The sequence below is a fragment of the Micropterus dolomieu genome, linkage group LG08 (assembly GCF_021292245.1).
Source record: "Micropterus dolomieu isolate WLL.071019.BEF.003 ecotype Adirondacks linkage group LG08, ASM2129224v1, whole genome shotgun sequence".
In the NCBI taxonomy this organism is placed as follows: Eukaryota; Metazoa; Chordata; class Actinopteri; order Centrarchiformes; family Centrarchidae; genus Micropterus; species Micropterus dolomieu.
This window is the reverse complement of record NC_060157.1, coordinates 8,085,628-8,106,630: the sequence shown is the minus strand read 5'-3', so window position 1 is coordinate 8,106,630 and position 21,003 is coordinate 8,085,628. Positions and strand designations below refer to the sequence as shown.

At 40.0% G+C, this 21,003-nt stretch overlaps 1 protein-coding gene across 3 annotated transcripts; it reads right to left on the bottom strand.

Moving 5' to 3' along the window:
- Positions 1-417: 417 nt before the first annotated feature.
- ankrd52a (ankyrin repeat domain 52a) lies at positions 418-20,858 on the bottom strand. 3 transcript variants are annotated; one of them, XM_046055697.1, is made up of 28 exons: positions 20,599-20,858; positions 19,925-20,008; positions 19,716-19,812; positions 19,488-19,558; positions 19,075-19,275; positions 18,898-18,985; positions 18,538-18,680; positions 18,118-18,330; positions 17,283-17,361; positions 17,074-17,188; positions 16,830-16,912; positions 16,603-16,720; positions 16,426-16,494; positions 16,163-16,303; positions 15,959-16,021; positions 15,650-15,761; positions 15,221-15,292; positions 14,917-15,118; positions 14,697-14,784; positions 14,451-14,568; positions 13,577-13,796; positions 13,395-13,482; positions 13,183-13,263; positions 12,321-12,466; positions 12,065-12,147; positions 11,761-11,843; positions 11,508-11,599; positions 418-10,186 (listed from the first exon to the last, which is right to left on the bottom strand). In XM_046055697.1, exons 1-28 carry the CDS (start codon positions 20,623-20,625, stop codon positions 9,915-9,917), a joined length of 3,249 nt encoding a protein of 1,082 aa, XP_045911653.1. In that variant the 5' UTR covers positions 20,626-20,858; the 3' UTR covers positions 418-9,914. The 3 variants fall into 3 exon arrangements, with proteins under 3 accessions (XP_045911653.1, XP_045911654.1, XP_045911655.1); XM_046055698.1 differs by having other exon boundaries at positions 19,716-19,794; positions 20,599-20,856; XM_046055699.1 differs by lacking the exon at positions 418-10,186 and adding an exon at positions 10,724-10,861 and having other exon boundaries at positions 20,599-20,855.
- Between the last annotated feature and the right edge of the window lie 145 nt (positions 20,859-21,003).

The window sequence follows — 21,003 nt, the reverse complement described above, 5'->3', positions numbered from 1 at the left end:
AGATGTCGTGTGTTTTGGATAAGTATGTTGATAAATGCTTGCTGAACCCGCTCATTAAAACATGTTATTCTCTGAAACATGTTCTGTAGCACTACTAAATGAGGTGCTGCAACAAACACTTTTCTTTTGATAAATCCATTTCAGTTTTTTTTTTTTTTTTGCTTCATCAGTTTCTTATCTGTCAAGATAAACAAGGTCAAACTAGAAGTATATTGGATATTTTTACATTGAAATGTAAGATTTTATTAAAACTTTTCTTTTTTAGATGAGGATGTAGGCATTTTATTTTCTACTGTATTCAGCTTCATAAAGCTAGCCATTCCGGGAATTCAACTTAACTAATTTGGGATAAAACATGAATATGAGAGCTGTGACCTAAAACACTGATTGTCAACAAATAACTCCAGACTCAGGAAATATGTAGCAATAGCACTTTATTGAACACAAACAACCCTAAGCCACAATACTGAATGACAAGACCAATTGGCTGCAGCAAACATTTTATAAAATAGATTCAGGTTTAATGTCACTAAATTGTTTTTTTTTTTTCTTTTAACGTCAGAAAGACAGATGCAGGTTTTTCCAAAACAGTGAATGATCTTTTACATATTTAACATTTTTGTAACAAATTATCATTCACATGTTCACACAAAGGAATAACAAGGCAAAGTGCTTTCAGGATTGCATTGAATTGAAGAAACAAAACAGAAAAATGAATGGCTTGAGGTTTAGGTGAGACAGTGGTTGGGGATGAAGGGGGAGCGGGGCTGATCCTGTCCTGGATTAGGTATGGGTGGGTGGGGGTACCTGGTCAGAAAACCTCAAACCTTTCACCTTGTCCTGTACCCATTGAAGTCAAACTGAATGTAAAATTTCAGGGCAGTGTGGAGACAGACGCCTACAGAGAAGAATTTGGTTCTGAGTGGACAGATGGATTCGAAGGCATACGGCTCGAGGGGCTCAAACTCGCCCTCATACAGAATTACAAATCCACCATACTATCTTCCTTTTGACAACCTGTGTAGTATCATTACAACTGCAGGGCAATCAATGACGACCCAGAATGAAGCTGTAAACGTTGAAATAGTGTGTACTATAGGGCTAGACAGGGAAGTATACGCACAAGAGGAAACCAAAGAAATAGATGGTGTCAGAAAAAAAAAGAAGCCAATGCAATGGTTATTTATTTTTCAAAAAGATGAATCCTCTTGACTAGTTGCCACTGAATGTTAAAGGGGATAGACTATCATCATAATCTGCTTCATAACATTGTCTGGCTTCACATTCCAGTGGTATTTTGTCATATAAATGCTTCTCATAAATATTTTTTTCAACGTCAAATAGACATATACACATACAGCACAACCAAGCACACGTTTTATGTTTAACGACCATTGCTTATGATAAATCTGTAATCCCATACTGTGAATAGACTTTTTTTTAATAGTCAGAACAGGTGGAGAGACAAACAATACTCAAGGCTGCAAAACAAGGAGGTAGGAGAAATGCTACTGAAAAACAGCAAGTGATGCTAACGTGATCGTTCTCTTAATTAATTGAGAGACACCAGGTTTTCGGCTTGACTTCCTGAACCACGCTAGTGCCAACAGTTGCTATTCCAGTCAGCGCCCAAGGAGCGGTGTGTAACAACTGTTAACGTTACATTTTTCACCTTTATTGTTGGAAAAAAATGTGTAATGTCGATTTGACCATCAAATTCAGACACACACAAAAATCTCAAAATTGTAAATATAGCTCCAGATGCAGACTGGTGTAGTAGCTGTGGTGATTTACTAACTGAAATTCCTAGAGGCCCAATCTGCCTTACAAAAAATTTAAATCGTGTCTTAAACCTGTATGTCCAGACTGGTCATATTTCTAAATTGCCTAATTTTCAACAGAGTTACTTCATTGGTCCTGTCGTCATCACAGGTCTAGAGACCACACTGCTGGTGATGGCATTGACTCGTTTACACACACAGTAGAATAGTATATTTGCAGATTTGTAAATGAGGTAATCAGCGTTAGGCTAAATAGGGAACCCTGTCATTGACACACATGCCCACTTCATTCACCAGCAAAGCAAAATTTCATCAATCAGCGGGACAGGGATGTGGGAAATCAACTTTGGAATGTTGGGCGGACAAGCCAACTTTTAAAAATTTTCGTGAAGGTGCACTATGAAAGTATTTGATTGTAACTCATCACATGCCCTGATTCAGAGTCCTTCCCCTCATGACAAGGGCTCCTTTGTCTTTCCCCAGATAAGCCACTCAAAGTAAAACAGGCAACCCATCATTTTTCTCCTTTTTAAATTTGGAATGAATTAAGGCTGCCTCAGCAGCAGATCAATGCCTGCTTTAAATCCAGTTGTGAGAAGATTGTTAATAGCTTGTGAGGTTGCAATGAGGTGGCAACATCTACAGTGAAACAGACTAAAAATAAAAAACATTAATGGGACAACCACAACTAAAATGTCACAGAACATGCAGTATACATCCTTTCCTACAGTAGGCTATCTCTAATAGCACATTCAAGGGGGCTCCTAACGGGCAAATTCTCTGATATGGCTCTGCTTTAAAGTAATCAAGCTTTGTGTTAGACTACTTCCACTGTGGGCTCACAGAAGGAGCAAGTCAATAAGGTGCTCCATCAGAAGATTGTTGCCTTATTTCACCTGCACAAATACTTTGTGTCATTCTGTTCAACAGTAAACACTGGAAAGTGTATCGAACATTTTTCTTTTGTGTAAATAAACACCCCCCCCCCCAGACACATCTTCTGCTGGTGAAAACAAACGGCACTTTCAAGGGAAATGTTTCTCTAAAACCACAATCACAGGACCTCCAAGTAACAAATTCTGAAAACACATAGGCTATACAGTAGATATAAATCTCATGAGTTTCTTAACTGTACAAGCTTTAGGCTACACGCTGAAAAGGGAAGGACACGTAAGAACCCTTAATGCTTAACATTGAAAACAAATATAAGGCATTTCATATTTCCTTTTATCCGCAAACACCACTGACAGCAGGTCTAAATATTTTTGAGAAAACATTTCATTCAAGGAGGAAGAGGATGCATATACACATCTACACATGCAAATGAACATGACTACTGGCTATTAAACCAGAAGTCCAAACTACAATATCATCAAAGTCCATCCATAAGAAGTAAACAAAAATAAAAAATAAAAATGCACCTATTCAAATCTATCAGTCAACTTGTACACAGTCCTTTCTCTCAGCAGGCAGCTTTTAAAGTTGGACATTGATCACAGTTTTAAGAATGTAATATCAAACACTCCACTTTCAAATGCCACCTCTCTGAACACAAACAAGAGGACCACTTCAAATCCTTCATTTGCTACAGATGAGTGACTTTTGGTGTTAACAAAAAGGGTTTATTAAATTTGTTTTTTTTTTAACTGAGGAAGCAATGATAAACAAAAGGTTATTGCACTTTTATCTTTTGTCTATTTCAAACGAGGTCAGCTTGAGAGGATGATACATGCCTTAATGTCGTGGTAAGACAACAAATATTACGTCACGTCTATAGTATGATCACACTATTATTAACACTGCACACAGCTACTACTGCAACCCTACTTGTAGTCACTCTACCCTAAACAACACAAAACAATCTCTACAATCAATTTGCAACACAGTCACAACAGTTTGCCTAAACTTGGATGTTGAATGCAGGTAGGTACCACATCAGTTCACAACTTGGTTTGTATTGTAAAGTTAGTAATTGTCGATGAATACCAACGAGTTTAGAACAATCAGAAGAAGCTCTGAATTTCCAGACAATGGTCTTTCTACAGTTAAATGTGTTACTGACAATTGAACCTCATGTATTCTGCACTCAGAGGAGTCAGGTGTTTTTCCTCTCATCTTTGCCTACATTTGGTCTACAGGCTCCTTCAGTCCTTGGTGTTGGGAGAGCCAACTGAGCCCCAAGGTGCCTTCTTTGGATTTGTGCTTTCGTACTTTTGATCCCCATCCATTCAATGTTGATATGCCGTAAATCGCATCAGTTAATGTGCATTTTATTCTGCCACCCTAAGGGAGCACTCAGTCACTGGAAATGCATCATGAAATCCAGACTAATACAGAAGGAGTTATTTAGGCTTTTGTTCCTTATAATTCAGATCAAATAGGGTTGAAATAATCATAGCCAGAGGGAATATGAGTCCATCTACTTTAGTAGTGTACGTTCAGTGTAATTTCATTTTCCCATTATAAGGCTTCTGGGAAATACAAATGGAAGACCGTACCTTTCGGTAGTAACAAATAAAAGGCACCATGCCACCACTGTGCTCAATATTACACAGGTCTTGTTGGTGGGGGGAAATTAATAACAAGTGTTCATGCAGGGAAGGCGGTCGTACAGTAAAATTTTTATTGTTTTGACTTAGAGGTAATGTTTTATAGCTACCTTCATTTCCCACCTTAAAATCAGACTGTACCCATCACCCCATATGACCTGCACCAAATAACAGACTCATCTGTTGGTTGTAATGAAGAGAAACATGTTGACTATGCTTTTCAGTTCTAAAAAAAAAAAAAGGGACTTGTGCATGTTTAGGTTTGACATGCATATATTGAAGAGCCGCACACACACTATAAGAGAAATCTACACAACTGGCATCAGGAAAAACGCGAAAAAAAAAAAAAAAAAAAAAAAAAAATCACAGAGGATAAATGTCAGCGTTGTCACACAAAATGTCACTGATGAGGTAAAACTGCAGGTCCAATAAAAAGTACAAAGTGCAGTTGGCTGCCTCTTTGTAAGGTAGGAAACATGAGACATCTGCCGACACTAATCTAACACTTCCGCATAGATACATCTCTGATTTAGGCTGGTTTAAGCAGAATTACACTATCCACAACAAGATGGATCACAAGATTTTAACTCTTTGTTAGCATAGCTGTACAAGCATTTTTCTTAAGAATTTCCTTTCCATCCACATTTTTTTTGAGGTACACCACTTTTATCCCCAGTGTCATTTGGCTCTGGATGACAGAGAAGCCAAAGTTGATTGTTTACGAGTGAATTCTGAATTCATTCATTCACAGTGGCAAATATGGCGATATCCTAACCTCTCAGAACAATCTCTGCACCATGGCAACCTTGAGCTATGTGCTACCTCAAATCGATTTGTGTGCTTCTCGACACCCAAAGATGTCTGCAAGACCAAATTCTTTTTAGCAATCTAACCAAGCAGCATAACTCTACATGAGATGACACTTATCAGGTACCACCAGGTATCATTTCCTTTTTCAGCTTTTAAGGCAAAAGGCTCAACAGTGGATCAGAGAGTTGAATTGAAATTTGCCATTTACTTCAAGTAAGAACCGAGACATCCATTGAGGCAAATCAATTCTATACCGTATACACCATGCTTTTTTTTTTTTTGGACATCAAAATGTATTTTTCCTGGTAACACACACACACACACACACACACACACACACACACACACACACACACACACGCGCTCACTATAAACCATCTTGTTAAACAAACACACAACCTAGGGATTGCTTTGCCAATACCAAAGGGACTAACTATATTCTTAAAAAATGTCCAATTATACAATAGACTTCTACCACCACCAATTTTTACAGAATACTTGCATTTAAGTACTAATATCCATGCAAATATTTATATAGTTTTTCTTTGACTAATTTAATTGGTGAAAAGACATGCAGCGCCAAACACAAAACTGTAATAATCCTGCCTACTTCTGAATACGTTACTGACCAAGTAAGTATGATTTATGTCTAAAGGCAAATAAAGGTTTCTATGGCACTAAATGGGTATAAGCTTAGGTGCATTTCTGTCAAATATAGGCTTTTTACGAGTATGTGTGATCATATCTACTGTAGACCTTTTTGTCCCTCTTGTTTTACTGTACTGTAAGGCAATCTCAATGGAATGGATGGACGTGAATGTTAAATTCATCTTAACTCTTGTCCTCTGTTTACCTTATAGGCTACACTCCACACAAATATATATGTATAGAGAAAGAAGGGTGATGTTACACAACAGCAGGCCTATACTCCAAAAATAATGCCAAAAATCATATCCAGACCCTTAATGCAGGAAGACTACTACACATACTGTATAATATGTAGAGAATTAGGTTATTACATGCTACCTGTATAATCATATCTACGCAAGACAAATGGAGAGCAACAGTTTAAAGTCGGGAGAAAGCAAATTGTCCTGCTCTAAACTGACCCTACATTCATTTCAGTCAGAAAATTCATGGCTCAGATTTGATGGTCAGACTGTAAACTGAACATATGCATAAATCCATTGCTGCTTTACTAAGAGGGTTTTCCCCTCTCGAGACATTTTGGCAAACCGGCCTTATTTGTGACCAAAGATTATAACATCTAACCCGCATTTATATCTTCCATTGGCATTAATGCCATGATTTACTGAATTGGCCTAAATGGATGGCAGTGCAATGTTTGTGCTGCACACTATTACATACACTCTATTGCTACAATTGGACCTTTCAATGCTTTCTGACAACAGATATATTGTATATGCTCCACTTGTTCAACCGTTACTATATCAAAATTGTGACCTAGCTCCATGCACAATCACTCAGTTATCACTAGTACACACAAATAAAAAAAAAAGCATGTATAAGAATACTGTGATACAACAAAAGGATTCAGTTGCAAATTGTATGGTTGCAGGGGCAATGGCTCCATTTACTGGTCAGATAAGGACATCACAAGAAAAGAAAATCCCTGCCCAAACAGACAGCACCTACAGATGAGTCTATGTCGAGTATTTTGAGGAGCCTGCCTGAGGTGTCTGTTGAATCACTGGACTGACTTTAAGTGACTGAGGCCAAAGTCTGCATTATTAACAGTAGGCTGGGTAATGTAACAATGTCACTCTTTTGGGCCAGCTGCCCATATATAGATAACACAAAAAAAGTCAGTGGGCAGTGGACACTGTCCCGAAGTAGAGATGCTGTTTGTTTTTTTTTTTTAAATAATGCATTATTAGAGTACAAATTTGTTGCAGCCTTTGTTTGTCTTTTGTAACCCTACCTTTCTGTATTCAGCAGCAACACACATGCATGTAAACATAAGTACATACATTACATCTGCTCTATTTTGCACACTTAGAACCTGAATGTACTAAAGTGCGTGCTTTGACTATCTAATTAAGTGCTGTGGGATTAGGTTATTAATTTATGGAACATCCCATCCAAAAAAAAATAAAAAATAAAATAAAAAGTAGACATACTCATCCTGCTGAGATCTGATTGGATTAATAAATTCTGCCTGCGGTTTCGGCACAGATCCTGAGATTACAACAAAAATGATGTACCTATCTCTAATAATAACAACAACAACAATAATAATAATAAAACTTCTCCTTATAAATTTGATCAAGAGAACAAAAGCTGGGGGTTAGTTAGTTCCATTTCAGTTGAAATGCTAAATACCAATCTATAACACTTACTGAGAAATCACCGCTCTGAAATAGACTTTGTCAGTTTTAGTAAATCAAGTTAAATACACTAAAGTTTTGCAGGGGTATTTAAACAACATAGCCTAGTCTAGGTCCTCATCTCTCATCCAGTCGACTAATGTGTGCAATTGTGCCACTTCATTACCAGTGGATATGAAATTATCACACCAATGAAAACAATCTGACTCAGTGTAATTTAACCACCAGCAGATGGTCAAAAAAAAAATAAAAATAAAGATAAAATAGCATAGATATAACATCTTAAAGTCACAAACAGCTCTAGTGGTCCGATACAATCATCTTTAGTATGGTTAGTACCAGAAATGGGATGAGACAACAAAATAAACACCAAAAAAGCACATATTTGGATTTCTGCTATTCCTGAAATCTAAACAGGTATTGGCCTAAGCAAAGATCCCTCTCCTTTTCCTCTTAGCCCTATTTGCTTCTACAAGGGATGTCAACTCCCTGGTCATTGATAATGCCGGGTCATATAAAGATATGCCGGGCAATTTGTTTTCCACTAGATTTTTTTGCAACTGTGGTTCAATTCTGTTGCTATTAAATAGGTGGAAAGTAGTAACCAGTCTCAGGGCTCATCATACTCTGCCATTACGCAATCCAACTGAAATGATGTGTTACGGAAGGCATGGGTCAAAAGGCATTTCATGAGATGCCATAAAGGCAATCCAGTGCATTTGTGTTGACACTGACAGTAAAATGCCCGGCACACACAGAGCCATTCGTTTAGTCTTTAGGTTATTTTTCATGAAATAATAAAAACGAAAATAAAAAAATAAAAAATAAAAATTCAAACACATTCCAGGGAAACAAAAGCCCTTGTGACAGTGATTGTCTATTCAATAATGTTAAACAAAAAGGCCAAAAGAAAATATTGCTCGAAAACTGCCCAATAAAAAATAGAAGACAAATGCTCTTTATCCGTTCAAATTGATCAGTGTTGACCACGAGAAGTTGAAATATGAGCTATTAGATGTTTAAGACTAGTTCATCAGCGCCAAAAAAAATACTCCTTTAGAGAGAGCTTGTTAAAGCCACAATGCAGATGGCAGGTTCAACTTCAGAAACAAGAAAAAACAAAGAAACAAAAAAAAAAAAAAAAGACATGTCACGAGTGCCTAAAAACCAAAACTAATTGCTCTCTTTCAAAAATTAGGCCATTCAAATTCTGAAATCTTTTCCAAAAAACACTGTTAAAGAGATGGGAAATAAATTGAAATGGCTTGTTCATTTATGTGCTCAGATATATGATGCTTTGATGAGGTGTTGTTGGCAGATATTACTAGTAAAGCCTTCATCTAGAAATAAACAAGGCCTCAGTCAGTCACTATCCTACAGTAGTTCTCTAGTCCTACAAAAAGAGAACATTAGGCCTACGGACCCTGGGTGAAGATGAAGCAGCTGCTAAACGAGTTGACGAGGTATATCGAGATCTATTGTCTTTCTCTATACAGTACAGTTCATCTCAAATAAATAATTTATAGCCATAATAGTGTTGATCAACTTTGGTCATAAGTTATATGCTTAGAAACATTCTAGCTTAACAAACACTTATTTAGCATCTTTAAAACATGAAGTCAGCATTAACGACAAATCGATGTTACAATGCTGACCCGAACATGGCTCTCCTTTGGAAGGAGAAATGCTAATGTATTCAGCAGCATTACCAAATTATCTTAAAATGCCAAACAATTCTAGGCCGTACATTTAAAGTACACTATGGAATTAACATCTTTGTGACCCTTTTCCTAATTTCAGATTGTACTGTAGTACACAAGCATTGCACTCTTAAGCTAAATTTTGATTTTCCCTTGTGTCGTTCCTTCATAAAAATCTAGGCTAACGGACAATTAAAAACAAAAAAAAGAAATAATAATTAAGAAACAAACAAAAACTCTTTGATCACTCTTTTGGGAAGGCTGTATGTTCCTCTACAAGGTCACCACAGCTTATTAAACATGATATGACTTTTATGCTGAATGATATAAAGAGAAAGACAGCCGAGGATACAGAGATTACCATGCTCTTAGATGTGGGTTATATAATTATGTCAACATGGTTTAAAGGGTTAAATGATTTAGAGATGGCCAGATTGCTAGTGTTTGTTTTGGATGCCACACTTCATCCGAGTGACCTTGTAGAGCAATCTGCCTCTACATATTAAGCACTACTAGGAGATGGAGGAATGGGATCTAATTGCATATTAGGTTTGACTGCACCTCAAGAGAAGACCAAACACTCACGCACACACAGACACACAAACACATACATACACAGAACAGACATGTGGGTGGGTGCTCTCCTGGTCCTCTGGGCCATGTTAAAGGGAGTCCCCCCCGGTGGTGATGATGGTGATAGCAGCTGACTGAGGGGGGCACGTGACCTCACTCAGACAGACACCCGTCCAGGCCGACCGGTGCACCGTGACGGTCTTTGACGTAGCCATTGTGGAGGCCGTTGCTGGGCAGCGGGGTGCAGGCGGCGGTGATGCCGCAGTGCTTCAGCAAGTTGAGACCCGGGGACGGGGAGACGGTGGGAGAGGAGCAGGAGCAGGAGGAAGGGTCCCGCTGGGGGAAAGGCTTCATGGTAGAGAGGATCAGAGCCAGGCAGTCAGCCACGTCCTTATTAGGAGCACAGGCAAGGGCTGGGGTGTGTCCTGATTGACAGACAACAAATCCACAATAGCGCATACAACTTAATCATCACATGTGACTCAGGCAAAAATTTTAAAGCTGCTCCAAACTGTATTGTTAAAGTAACAATGGCTCAAATGAACATGTGTAATGTCAAAGGTGTCGCTCGTAGTGATGATTCCACAGAATTATCCCCCGATTCTGTATAAGAACGCAGAATCTGTAGGAAAGGGACAAGATTTAGGTTTCGGAAGCGTGTTGGTTTCTGTTTGAAGTCCAAGTAGTATTGACCAATCATGTTTAAGTGGGTTTTGGTTGCATGCAGAGGAGCCACCACACACTAAGCTCTTACATTAGCCTCATGTTTTACCTTTAAGACTTTTTTTAATGCCTTTGTTCATCATCTGTGATGTGAAAACATCATATTTGTCATCACAAGTGTGCTTCCTGGTGAGAGTTCAGGTATAAAATCCTAGCACAACGTGAAGCTTCTCTGCTGCTGGGCTGCTGAAACACTCACACTGGATGGCAGTAGAAGAGGGTTGTATCAGCATCTGCATCAGAAGCTGTTTAGCAGACTTCATTGACAGTCAGCTCTGGCTGAGCTAGTTTTGTTGTTATATCATTTTGAGACAAGATTCAGTTTATTATGTTTACTGTCTGGTTGCTCCTGCAATGCTCCGTGAATTATGACGCAGCTAAAAAAATAAAAGAAATTAAAAAGTGCAGTTATTCGACTGACAAAATACAAGTTGATTCAGGTTCTTCTCGACTGATAATTCCTAGTGAAAAAAAAAAAATATAGAATAGAGGTTCATGATAAACCTTAAATCAAACTATTTTTATTGCATATTTAGCTCATTTAAACAACAAGTTACAAAATCTGAGTCATCCACTAAGCAGCACCACACTCACAAGCTCCGGTGTCAGAAAATCAAACTCACTAAAACAAAACTTGCTTGCTTCATTCAAACAAATGTTTGATAGCCAACTCCCACATGCACATGAACACACAACCTCAGATACTTTACTTCAACACAATGTTAACATTTGACAAACGTTTGGATGGATTGTCTATCCTAGACAAGGTTCAGGTCTGCACATATTTTCATAACAAATGGAGGTCAAGGAGACAGTAAAATAAAAAAATACAAACAAATCTAAAACTATGTTGCATTGTCAGCAGAAAAGCGTGCGATTTATAGTAAATAAGCTAAAACATTTTAAATGATGTGCGATTCTTTAAACATTACAAACTCGAACTCTTTACAATTAAAATCAGCCATTTCAGCTCATCCAGTCTGATCACAGATAAAGTGCTAACAAAGCATGAAAGGGCCTCACCTTCCTCATCCACAGCCAGCACAGTGGCTCCTCTACTCAGCAGTGCCTGCACCACCGTAGCCAGGCCATTACGTGCTGCAAGATGGAGGGGCCTGAAGGACAACAGGAGAGTGCGTGAGACAGCTGGTAGACCTACTATTCATCAACTCGTTTACAATTGCAACATGTAGAGAACACACACTAAACCTTAAATTAAAGAAACAGGATCCTTTTTTTGTTGGTAGCTTAAAAAAAAATGTTACTAGCTTCTCACATTTGCAGAGCACTGTTGGTGGCATTAATGAGTGTGGGGCTGTGGATCTCCCCCAGAATCAGCAGGGCACACATCTCATGAGCCTGAGGAAAAAATACAAAACAAACTGAATAATAACTGTGGGGCTACTGCCTGCCAGAGTTGCTTAACATTCAAAGAACATCTTTACAGAAGATATTGCTCATTAAAGAGGAACTGTGCTGGCTTAAGAACTCTGATGCTTTCTAATAGGCATGGTGTTAATGCTCAGCACACCACAGTGGAGCTTTGACTTTAGGATCTTGTGAATAAGTGTGATGTGTACCTTGCTGCAGGCCAGGTGCAGGGCAGTGTTCCTGTTCTCATCCAGCAGTGTCAGGTCAGCCTTAGCCCGGTGAAGGAGGATGGCTAGATGACACCAAGACAGAGACATTTACTACAGATGTCCTCATCTGACAATTATAATCAGAGGAGATGCACAACAGACCCCTTCAAGCCTAGAGTGTGACTCACAGCTATGTATTCTCAAGAAAACAACTCTCTCTTAAGAATCCCACAAGAGTAGCAGGTCAAACACTTACCCACGGTGCCACTGTGTCCCTTGTCAGCAGCTACCATCAGAGCAGAGCGTCCACTTTTGTCCACTGTATTGATCTCTGCTCCATGGCGAAGCACCAGCTGAAGTCCTGCAACATCCTCAGCGAATGCAGCAGCATGCAGTGGGGTCCTACAGAGACGGTCCAAGCAATTACCGTATGATCAGTGTTTCAGCTTCAGGGTCTGTAGCAGGCTTTAAGTACAAAGCACTAGGCTTTCAAGACTGATTATTTGATAAGACAGGAGAAGTAGGTTTTGGTAACACTACCAACTCTACAATGATGAGAAATACATTTGATACAAGCTTAAAAATAAAATGTCTTTACGATCTACGTTTCTCTCTGAATCACAGTTGTTCACAAATAAACTAGTTAAAAAGAGTTAATCCAGTATTTTTAAACCAGGTTCCTATTTTTACATACTTTTTCTAAATGAATAATAGGTACAAAAAGTTAGGGGATTTGTCCAGTAGATAGCGCAAGGACAAGTATTGCTTTGAAATCTCACGAGAGGAACTGTGGAAACATGGATCAGCAAGTCACCTTACTCTTTTAATAAAAATTATTCTCTGTGTAGGGATCCTTTCCATAACATTGTCACTTAGAACAATCTGAGCCCGTCAATGGCAAAAACAAGCACCTTTAGTGCTCTACCTTTGACGGGCGCAACTGCCTGCCAGGATAACCTTGCAGCCAGGTTCAGTGGCTGCCAGCTGAGTTGATATACTGGACCAAATTCAAAGCATTACGTACCCATTAGTCATTTAGACCCATTAATATTTAAAGATTTGGCCCAGGTTTAAAAATACCAGATTTGCCCTTTAAGTCTTTTGTACTGCAGGCTCACCTTCCTTTGGCATCTCTGGTGTTAATCATGTGGACCCCAGATTCCAGCAGCCTCTCTGCTGCACCGCTGTGGCCATTCATCCTACAAGCAAGATGGCTGAGTTAGTGAAATGATGATTTCATCTAAACTTCCAAGGTTTTTTTTAAGAGTAAAGTAATTAGATTTGACAAAGAAAAACGCAAGACAAGAGGATATGCCAGGTTAATACTCACAGAGCACAGTGCAGGGGGGTGAAAGGGTTTCCCTCTTCATGAATAAATGTTTTAAATTCAAGTAAAACCTCCAAACAGTCTTCATGCCCTGAGAACAAACACACTCAGCATTACAGACACCACATGCGACACTGATTATTGCTTGGGGATTGGACATTTCCAGTCAATCAAACTGAGCAAACCTTTGTAAGCAGCCCAGTGTAATGGGGTGTATTGTTTGTTGTCCAGCAGTTTATCTTGCGGGTCTGTTGCCATGGTGGCCTGCACCAGATTGGCCAGGATCTCTGTGTGGCCTCTGGATGCAGCGTAGTGCAGCGGTGTCCTACCCTGGGCGTCCCGACACAATGGAGAAGCTTTGTGCTCCAGCAGGGCAGTCACAGAGTCGTCATGACCCAACACCGCCTGAACAAAAACCAGCAAGAGTTGATAAGACAACCTCCACTGATAAACTATTAATTATTATAATTAAACTGTTTATTTTCCTTCTCTTTCCCGATCACGGCAGCATTAATTAGATCACGGCTACTTTCCCAGACAGGGATTTCTTATTCCAAGATGAAACATGTTATTTTATTTATATATATATCTTTTTTGAAAATGTTTTTAAATTTGTGATTTTGAAAATGTTTTTAAATTTGTGACTAAGCTAAATACCTGTCCAGGAAACTAGCCACCTACTCTGCCTGAGCTCTCTTGCTTTAACCCTTAAGTGCTCTGTAAGATATGGTGCTAAAAGGACTTTAAAAAAGGAGACTTAATATTATTCCTGTGAGTTAATATATTTGACTCTTTTGCAGACAGTGTATTGTGCCACCGCTGCTGGATGCAACTTAACATTATCGGTAGATAGTTTAACTATATCGTCTAAACTACTATATTTTGTAGAGAAAATGAAAACACACAAGTGCTCTATTGTAATTGTTATTTCTGTTGTCAATGTTGACCATTAACACACACTTGCACTTTACCCACCAATTAGTCTTGTTTTAGTCAGAGTTTTTCTGGTGAAGCTGATGCTCTATTTCAGTGTGTAAGTATGCAGTGTTTTTGCATTACCCCTCTGTGCAAAGCTGTGCTGCTCCTTTTGTCCTTGGCATCTGGCAAGGCACCCTTCTCCAACAGGAAGTGGACACAGTCAGTGTGACCTCCCAGAACAGATAGCATCAGAGGGGTCCTGAAGGGGACAGAAGTGACAAGTGTGTTTTTATCTCATAGGTCAAATGAGTTTCAGGCATTAAACCATTTTTTGCTGAAAGCTGAATGTACAACCTGAAGCCATGCTTTTCAAAGACAGCAACTCACTGGCCAAATTTGTCTGCAACGTTGGTGAGATCCCCCTCTTCCCCGTAATCAATCATCATGCGCAGGCAGTCAGAGTGACCATTGGCAGCTGTTATGAAACAAAGCACAAGAGAGAGAATAAAAATATATGTATATTCTCTATAGAAGATAACTCTAGTCAGGATACTAACAATCAGACACAATGCTATGCCATGAAATCTTCCAGCAGAGAGCAGTATACCTGCAACATGAATTGGAGTCCACATGAGGCGGTTATCATTGAGGAGGCAGGAGGCCCCCTGAGCCAACAGCACCTCCACACAGCGGGCGTAGCCTTTCTGGGCAGCCAAGTAGAGCACAGAACGACCCGCAGCATCCTGCATATCCACATAGGCTGCAGTCTCCGTCAGCACACGCAGCGCCTGCCAGTGACCTTTATCAGCCTGAGGGAACAGAGGAAGGCAGTCAGAACTTTGCATTTAGTCAACATTAAGAGGCTGATTACAACCAGTGTTGACCCAGAGTTGCTTAAATGTAAAACTTACAGCAAGATGCAGTGGACTGACTGGAATACTGCTCTCTATGTCTCCTAGTGCATTAAAGGACATTTCCAGGAGCTAAAAAATAAACCACAGCAGTGGATTTAATTTAATGAGGAAAAAAGTAAAACAAAACATGCTACACATATTAGTATACTTATAATATATACCTAAACATTTTTCATCATGCACAGACTACTCACTTTGGCTAAACTACACTTTACTTCAATTACTTCTGGAAACATTTCACTCACATAGAGCACAGAATATATAAATGTACAGACCTAAGCAATTCTTCCACCTACCACGGACCAGATTTTTGACATCCGCTTGAGCAGAGTGTAAAGTGTGTGCAACATTTGTGACGTATGACTGATTACTGCATGTGCCAAGTTAAGATGTGAAGTGATTTCAGATTAAAACTGAAAAACTCACCAACTCAAGATTCTGTTTGTTGCCATGGTAAGCTGCATAGTGAACAGCACTGTAACCTTTTGAGTTAACCATCGATGGATCAGCACCATTGTCCAAAAGATGCTCCAAGCAGCTGTTATTAAAAGACGGCACAAAATGCAGAGGGTATTAAGAATAGCAGCATTTAATTCAGGGGCCTTTCAGCACAAATGTTTTCCCACAAACAAACTTAGTCAGTTTACTGAATGTGACGCCTTAATCACATTAGTCACGGTCAGATGCAGGAGAGGAAGAAAAAAAAAACAAAACAAAACAAAAAAACACACTCACAAGTATGACTCCTTTGCCTCATCCTCATCATTCTGATGGTTTCCAGAAAAATGACGATCAACTCTGAAAAGAACAAGAAATAAATACTTTAATATTCACTTTCTCGAGGTTAACTGAACACGTATGAGATTTTTTTTTTTTTGTTGCTTCTGGTGTTTCAGAGAGAACAAAGAGCAAAAGAGAAAGCGAGAGGTGTTTTCCAACCTGCTGAAGGCTTGGGAGGCTGCAGAGTAGTGCAGAGGAGTACAGCCTGTCTGGTCAGGCTCGTTGACCTCAGCGCCAGCGCTCACCAGGGTCACAGTGCACTGGTACCTCCCATTAGCAGCCGCATAGTGCAACGGTGTCCTATAGGGAGGGTGAAAGGAAATAGAACACAGTAATTAAAAAAAATGGGAATGCTACTTCAAATCACTGTAACAGCATCAAGACAATAAGCATACATCTAACAAGGATGGGGGGAAACTCACCTTCCCATTATGTCCCTCTTATTCAAGTCGGTACCGCTACTTAAGAGCAAGTTCAGACATTCAACATTTCTGTAAAGATAGATCATGGGAAGGAAATTAAGTTGGAGTCACAGAGGACATCTGATACCAGAGCATTCATTTTAATATTCCGGTGACAAAACAGATCCCGCATCTTACCCTCCAGAGGCAGCAGCATGTAGACAGGTCCTCCCAAAGTTGTCAGGGGTGTTTATGTCAAACCCAGCTGATAGTACGTGCTCCTTACTCATAGATGAAACTATACTATAAAGCTGACCTGTAGGGTTAATGAAGAAACAGCTGGTGGTAACAGCTATGTCCAAGTGTGTACACACACACACACACACGATTGAGTGAATCAGAGTGCACACGTTTATGGAACAAACCTGAGGAGAGTAACTTGCGACAACAGTCTGAAAACCCGTACAGCACAGCTAAGTGCAAGGGGAACATTCCATGGATCCCGCGTCTGGAAATGCCAAAAAGACACAGAACCAAATGTTAGAAACTAAATGCTCAATGTTAGAAATGTAACCCCATTGAAACCCAACTGTCTGTGCATTGCTGTGTTTTTAAAACGCATGGCACAGTTATATTCATCAGTAATACCACTAAAGGCTTTTTCAATACCTGGCCGTGTCTGCTCCGTTGGTCATCAGAGTGCTGATCAGCAGTTCATGGCCGTACTTAGCAGCAACGTGGAGAGGAGTATTGCCATACTTATCCACACAGTCAATTTCCCCACCTGATGGACAGTAGGGAAGAGGGAGTGAATCAAAGACCCATTAGCAGGAGAGAAAAGCCTTCAACATTTTATCACAGATCAGTCAGACACTTACCATTTTGGATGAGGATCTGAGAGCGTGTGAAGCGTCCGTGAATGGCTGCCATGTGCAGGGGGCTCTTCCCTTCTTTGCTCTGTGGAGGGTAAAAAAAGAAGCAAAAGATAAAATCTTATACTTTCATCTAATGTTCATAGAATCACAATTCACTGATTAATGACAACACAAAGGCTAAAGTGTGCATGTTTTACATTTTCAATGTAGTGTTTCTGAAGGTAGCAGCAGCTAACACGTAGTGTCCTCTCTGTCAGCTACTAATTCAAATTACTATACATTTAAAGTAACAGGTCTCTCTTTCCACTAAATCCATTTTCACTAAAAAGGCATTGTACTACTTTTCATATTCTGACCAATGTTAGTTTTCTCTATGACAATGTAATTGAAATTAGGTAACAGCATAATAAGCTATATATAGAGAAATGATCAAAAACATATAAATCTAGAGATTCATAAGGACATTATTTTCTCATGCACTCCCTTTTCACACATACTATGGCAATGCCAACATTTCAGGCAGCTAAGTGTGTGCATGAGATAAAAACTTCTTATAGGCAGGAATAGAATGCGTCTTATCTTAATTCCTTCTCCATATCCACCCTATTATGATGATTTAATTACTTTGGTCTATAGATACAAAACAAATACATTTTCTTTAAATCTCCAATTCGAAATCTAGTGTAAAAATAAATGAAATGACATCTAAATGACCTTCACCGATCAAGCAAAATGTTCAATGTAATGCTATCTGTACTATTAAAGGAACTGAAAGATAAGGTACAGTAAGCAGAGTATATGTACATTTCCATTTAAGACTCTTCAGCGCATTTCATACCTGCTGGTTGACATCTGCCCCATTGTTGACCAGCAACTCCAGACAGAGGGCACCGTTGGTGGAGACGGCAGCCAGATGCAGAGGGGTGTAGCCGCACTTGTTGGGCTGATTAACATTAGCTCCGTGGTTCACCAGCTCGGTAGCCACAGCTTCCTGACCCGTGTAGCAAGCCACATGAAGTGGAGTGTTTCCAAAGCCATTGGGCTCATCAATCTGACAGTAAAACAATAAATGGAACACAAGATCAGACTGAGCCTATAGCCTGAAAGAAAGCATTCATGAAATCTTAAAAATAAGTGGCAGATAAAAGACTTTTATTAAATGTCTTAGGGTTTAACCAAAACAAACAATTGGGCAGCTTAATTTGGCCAGTGTAAAAATCAATATTAAAATAAGTATTTAAATGTAAAAATCACTCACCTCTGCCCCCATCCTCAGTAGGTACTTTACAATTTCGATGTGACCACTTGCAGCAGCAGCATGGAGAGGTGTGTAGCCCTGCTTATCCTTGCAGCCCTTGTCTGCACTGCGGGACACCAGCAACTTCACAATCTCTGCATGCCCTATGGGACACACAAACACACACACACACTTAAGTAAATGAGACAAAACCATTGATTCATTCAGTGATAGTAGTGTCTTTAACCCCCCGATTGTGAAGCAAGGACTTGGCCATGTTACTTCTCCTCATTAAAACGCGCCAAGAACAATAGGAGCTTTTACTGTGATCTGACAATTAAAATGTGTGCTATGCAGCATTGGCAAGAAAGTGAAACTCACCCAAGTAAGCAGCACAATGGATAGGCTGTCTCTCCTTCTTATCGATGGCACTCAGGTTGGCCCCTTTGTTCAACAGCAGCTTCACCATCTGTAAGACAAAGACATAAACTGTATTTACAACCAGGTTCTCATTATTTTAGAAAATCTCAAAATAGAAGCACATAACTGAAGCCTCACCTCCTGGAACCCACTCTGAGCTGCATGGTGCAGGGCAGTTCTACCGGTGCGATCGGCCATGTTTAGGTTGCTCAGCTGGGTCAGCAGGGTCTCTGCGCAGCGTGTGGCACGGTTGGCAGCGGCCACATGCAGCGGTGTCTGCCAGAACTTGTCTCGTGCATTTGCCTCTGCTCCGCGCCTCAGCAGCAGACCCACTGCCCTCTGGGGAGAAGGAGACAATCACAAGAGCGTAAAGCATATATAATCATTTCTACGGTTTACTGCATTTCCTTTGTCAGCACAACATTTTTGTGCATACATCTAAATGAGTCATATAATAACTGAGGGTGAATAGATAATAGAATAAGAGGATGAGGTCATCCGAGATAATTATACTCTTTGAAGTGGCCAAAGGAAACGAGTTTATTGCTTACTTCATTCCTGGAAGCAGCTGCCCTGTGCAACGGGGTCAACCATACATGGTCTTTAGCGTTTACAGTGGCACCTGCAGACAAAAAGAAAATAAAACATCCATTATTTTAAGGGGTCACAAGGATGTTGGAGGTGAATACATCTGCACAATGAGGGGGGATGACAAAGCACAGAGGAGTCCAACTTCTTAACACATAGCAAAGTATCAGTAATGCATACAGCTCACTCACCTGATTCAATGAGGAGGTCCATTATATGGACGTCACCCACACAGGCAGCAGCATGAAGTGGCGTACGGCGCTCTTGGTCCTGTGGAATAAACATGATCTATCATGGGGAATATGACGTTTAATTGTCATGTTCAACGGATATTACTGGGCCCAAATCCTTCATGATATGAACCCGTTTTGCATTGTAACTTATTATACATCATACATACCAGTGCATTGACATCCTCCTTTTTGTGCAATAATAGTTGAACTTCTTCAGCATTACGATTGAAGATGGCCTGGACCAGAGGAGGCTGCAATACAGAAATACCGGCCAAGTTATCTTTTCGATAATGCTGCATACAATTACGTTATCGCTGATCCGGAGCAACGATTCGTGGATATGTCTATCACCCCATGATTTCTCCCAGCAGGTCAAATTTTGATTATACCATGTAATTATTCAGTGAAACTGTTTAACTGCATTGTGCTGTACATAGTGCATTTACTGTGGCGTTAAGAAACCTAATGCGAATTCTTGATTCCTTCCAGCAAATACACAGAGCCTTGGCTGAGGCCCACAGGCCCTTGTTTCGGTACTTACGTCAACTAGCAAAACGGCTATAGCTAACGTTAGCTAATTCTGCTACAGAGCTGGCCCCGACCCAGAAAAGGCCCAGACAAGAGCGGCGACAACATATGCGTTATCGTCTGAATGCCGAGCATCACTAATCATAGGTGGTTATATCGTTATGATTCCAATATTCAGCTCAGATACCACCAATAAGCTAAAAATGAAAATACGTCGGTCCGCGAATAAGACGTAGTATGTTGCGCACAAGAGCAGATTCCAGCAAATAGACTGCGCCACAGCACAAACACGGATCCCTTTCTTTCAGCGTACCTGGTCTGCAATGTTGTGTACTCCCATCTCCCAAACTCAACCAGGACGGAGCTCCTTCATGAGGATAAAACTTCGAGGTATATTGCGGTGCGCTACTGTATCCACTTTTCAGACTACACCCATAGCTGGTTGCAAACAGAAATGCGGTCTTGATCTGTCACTGTTGTTGTCTATCCTATGTCTGGTCTGACGATACATGCTACGGCTGTGCGGGTCCGCCTACAGGCGTGGCGGTCTGTTTTCGCCTCCTTGGGTGAAATGGTGTCATCGTGTGGAAGAGAGTTGTATAGCAATTCCGCATTTACACTGAGGCGACAACGTCTGCGAGATCAAGTAAAAGTTTAATTACTAAACTATGAACAATGTATCTAACACTTCATATAACCCCCCATATAAGAAACACAC

Coding starts and splice junctions, on each gene's coding strand:
- ankrd52a (XM_046055697.1), bottom strand. CDS start 20,625: ATGGGAGTACACAACATTGCAGACCAG. Junction 16,022..16,162: donor GCCTCCCAAGCCTTCAGCAG/GTTGGAAAACAC, acceptor TGTTCTTTTCAG/AGTTGATCGTCATTTTTCTG. Junction 10,187..11,507: donor GCTGGCTGTGGATGAGGAAG/GTGAGGCCCTTT, acceptor TCTGTCAATCAG/GACACACCCCAGCCCTTGCC.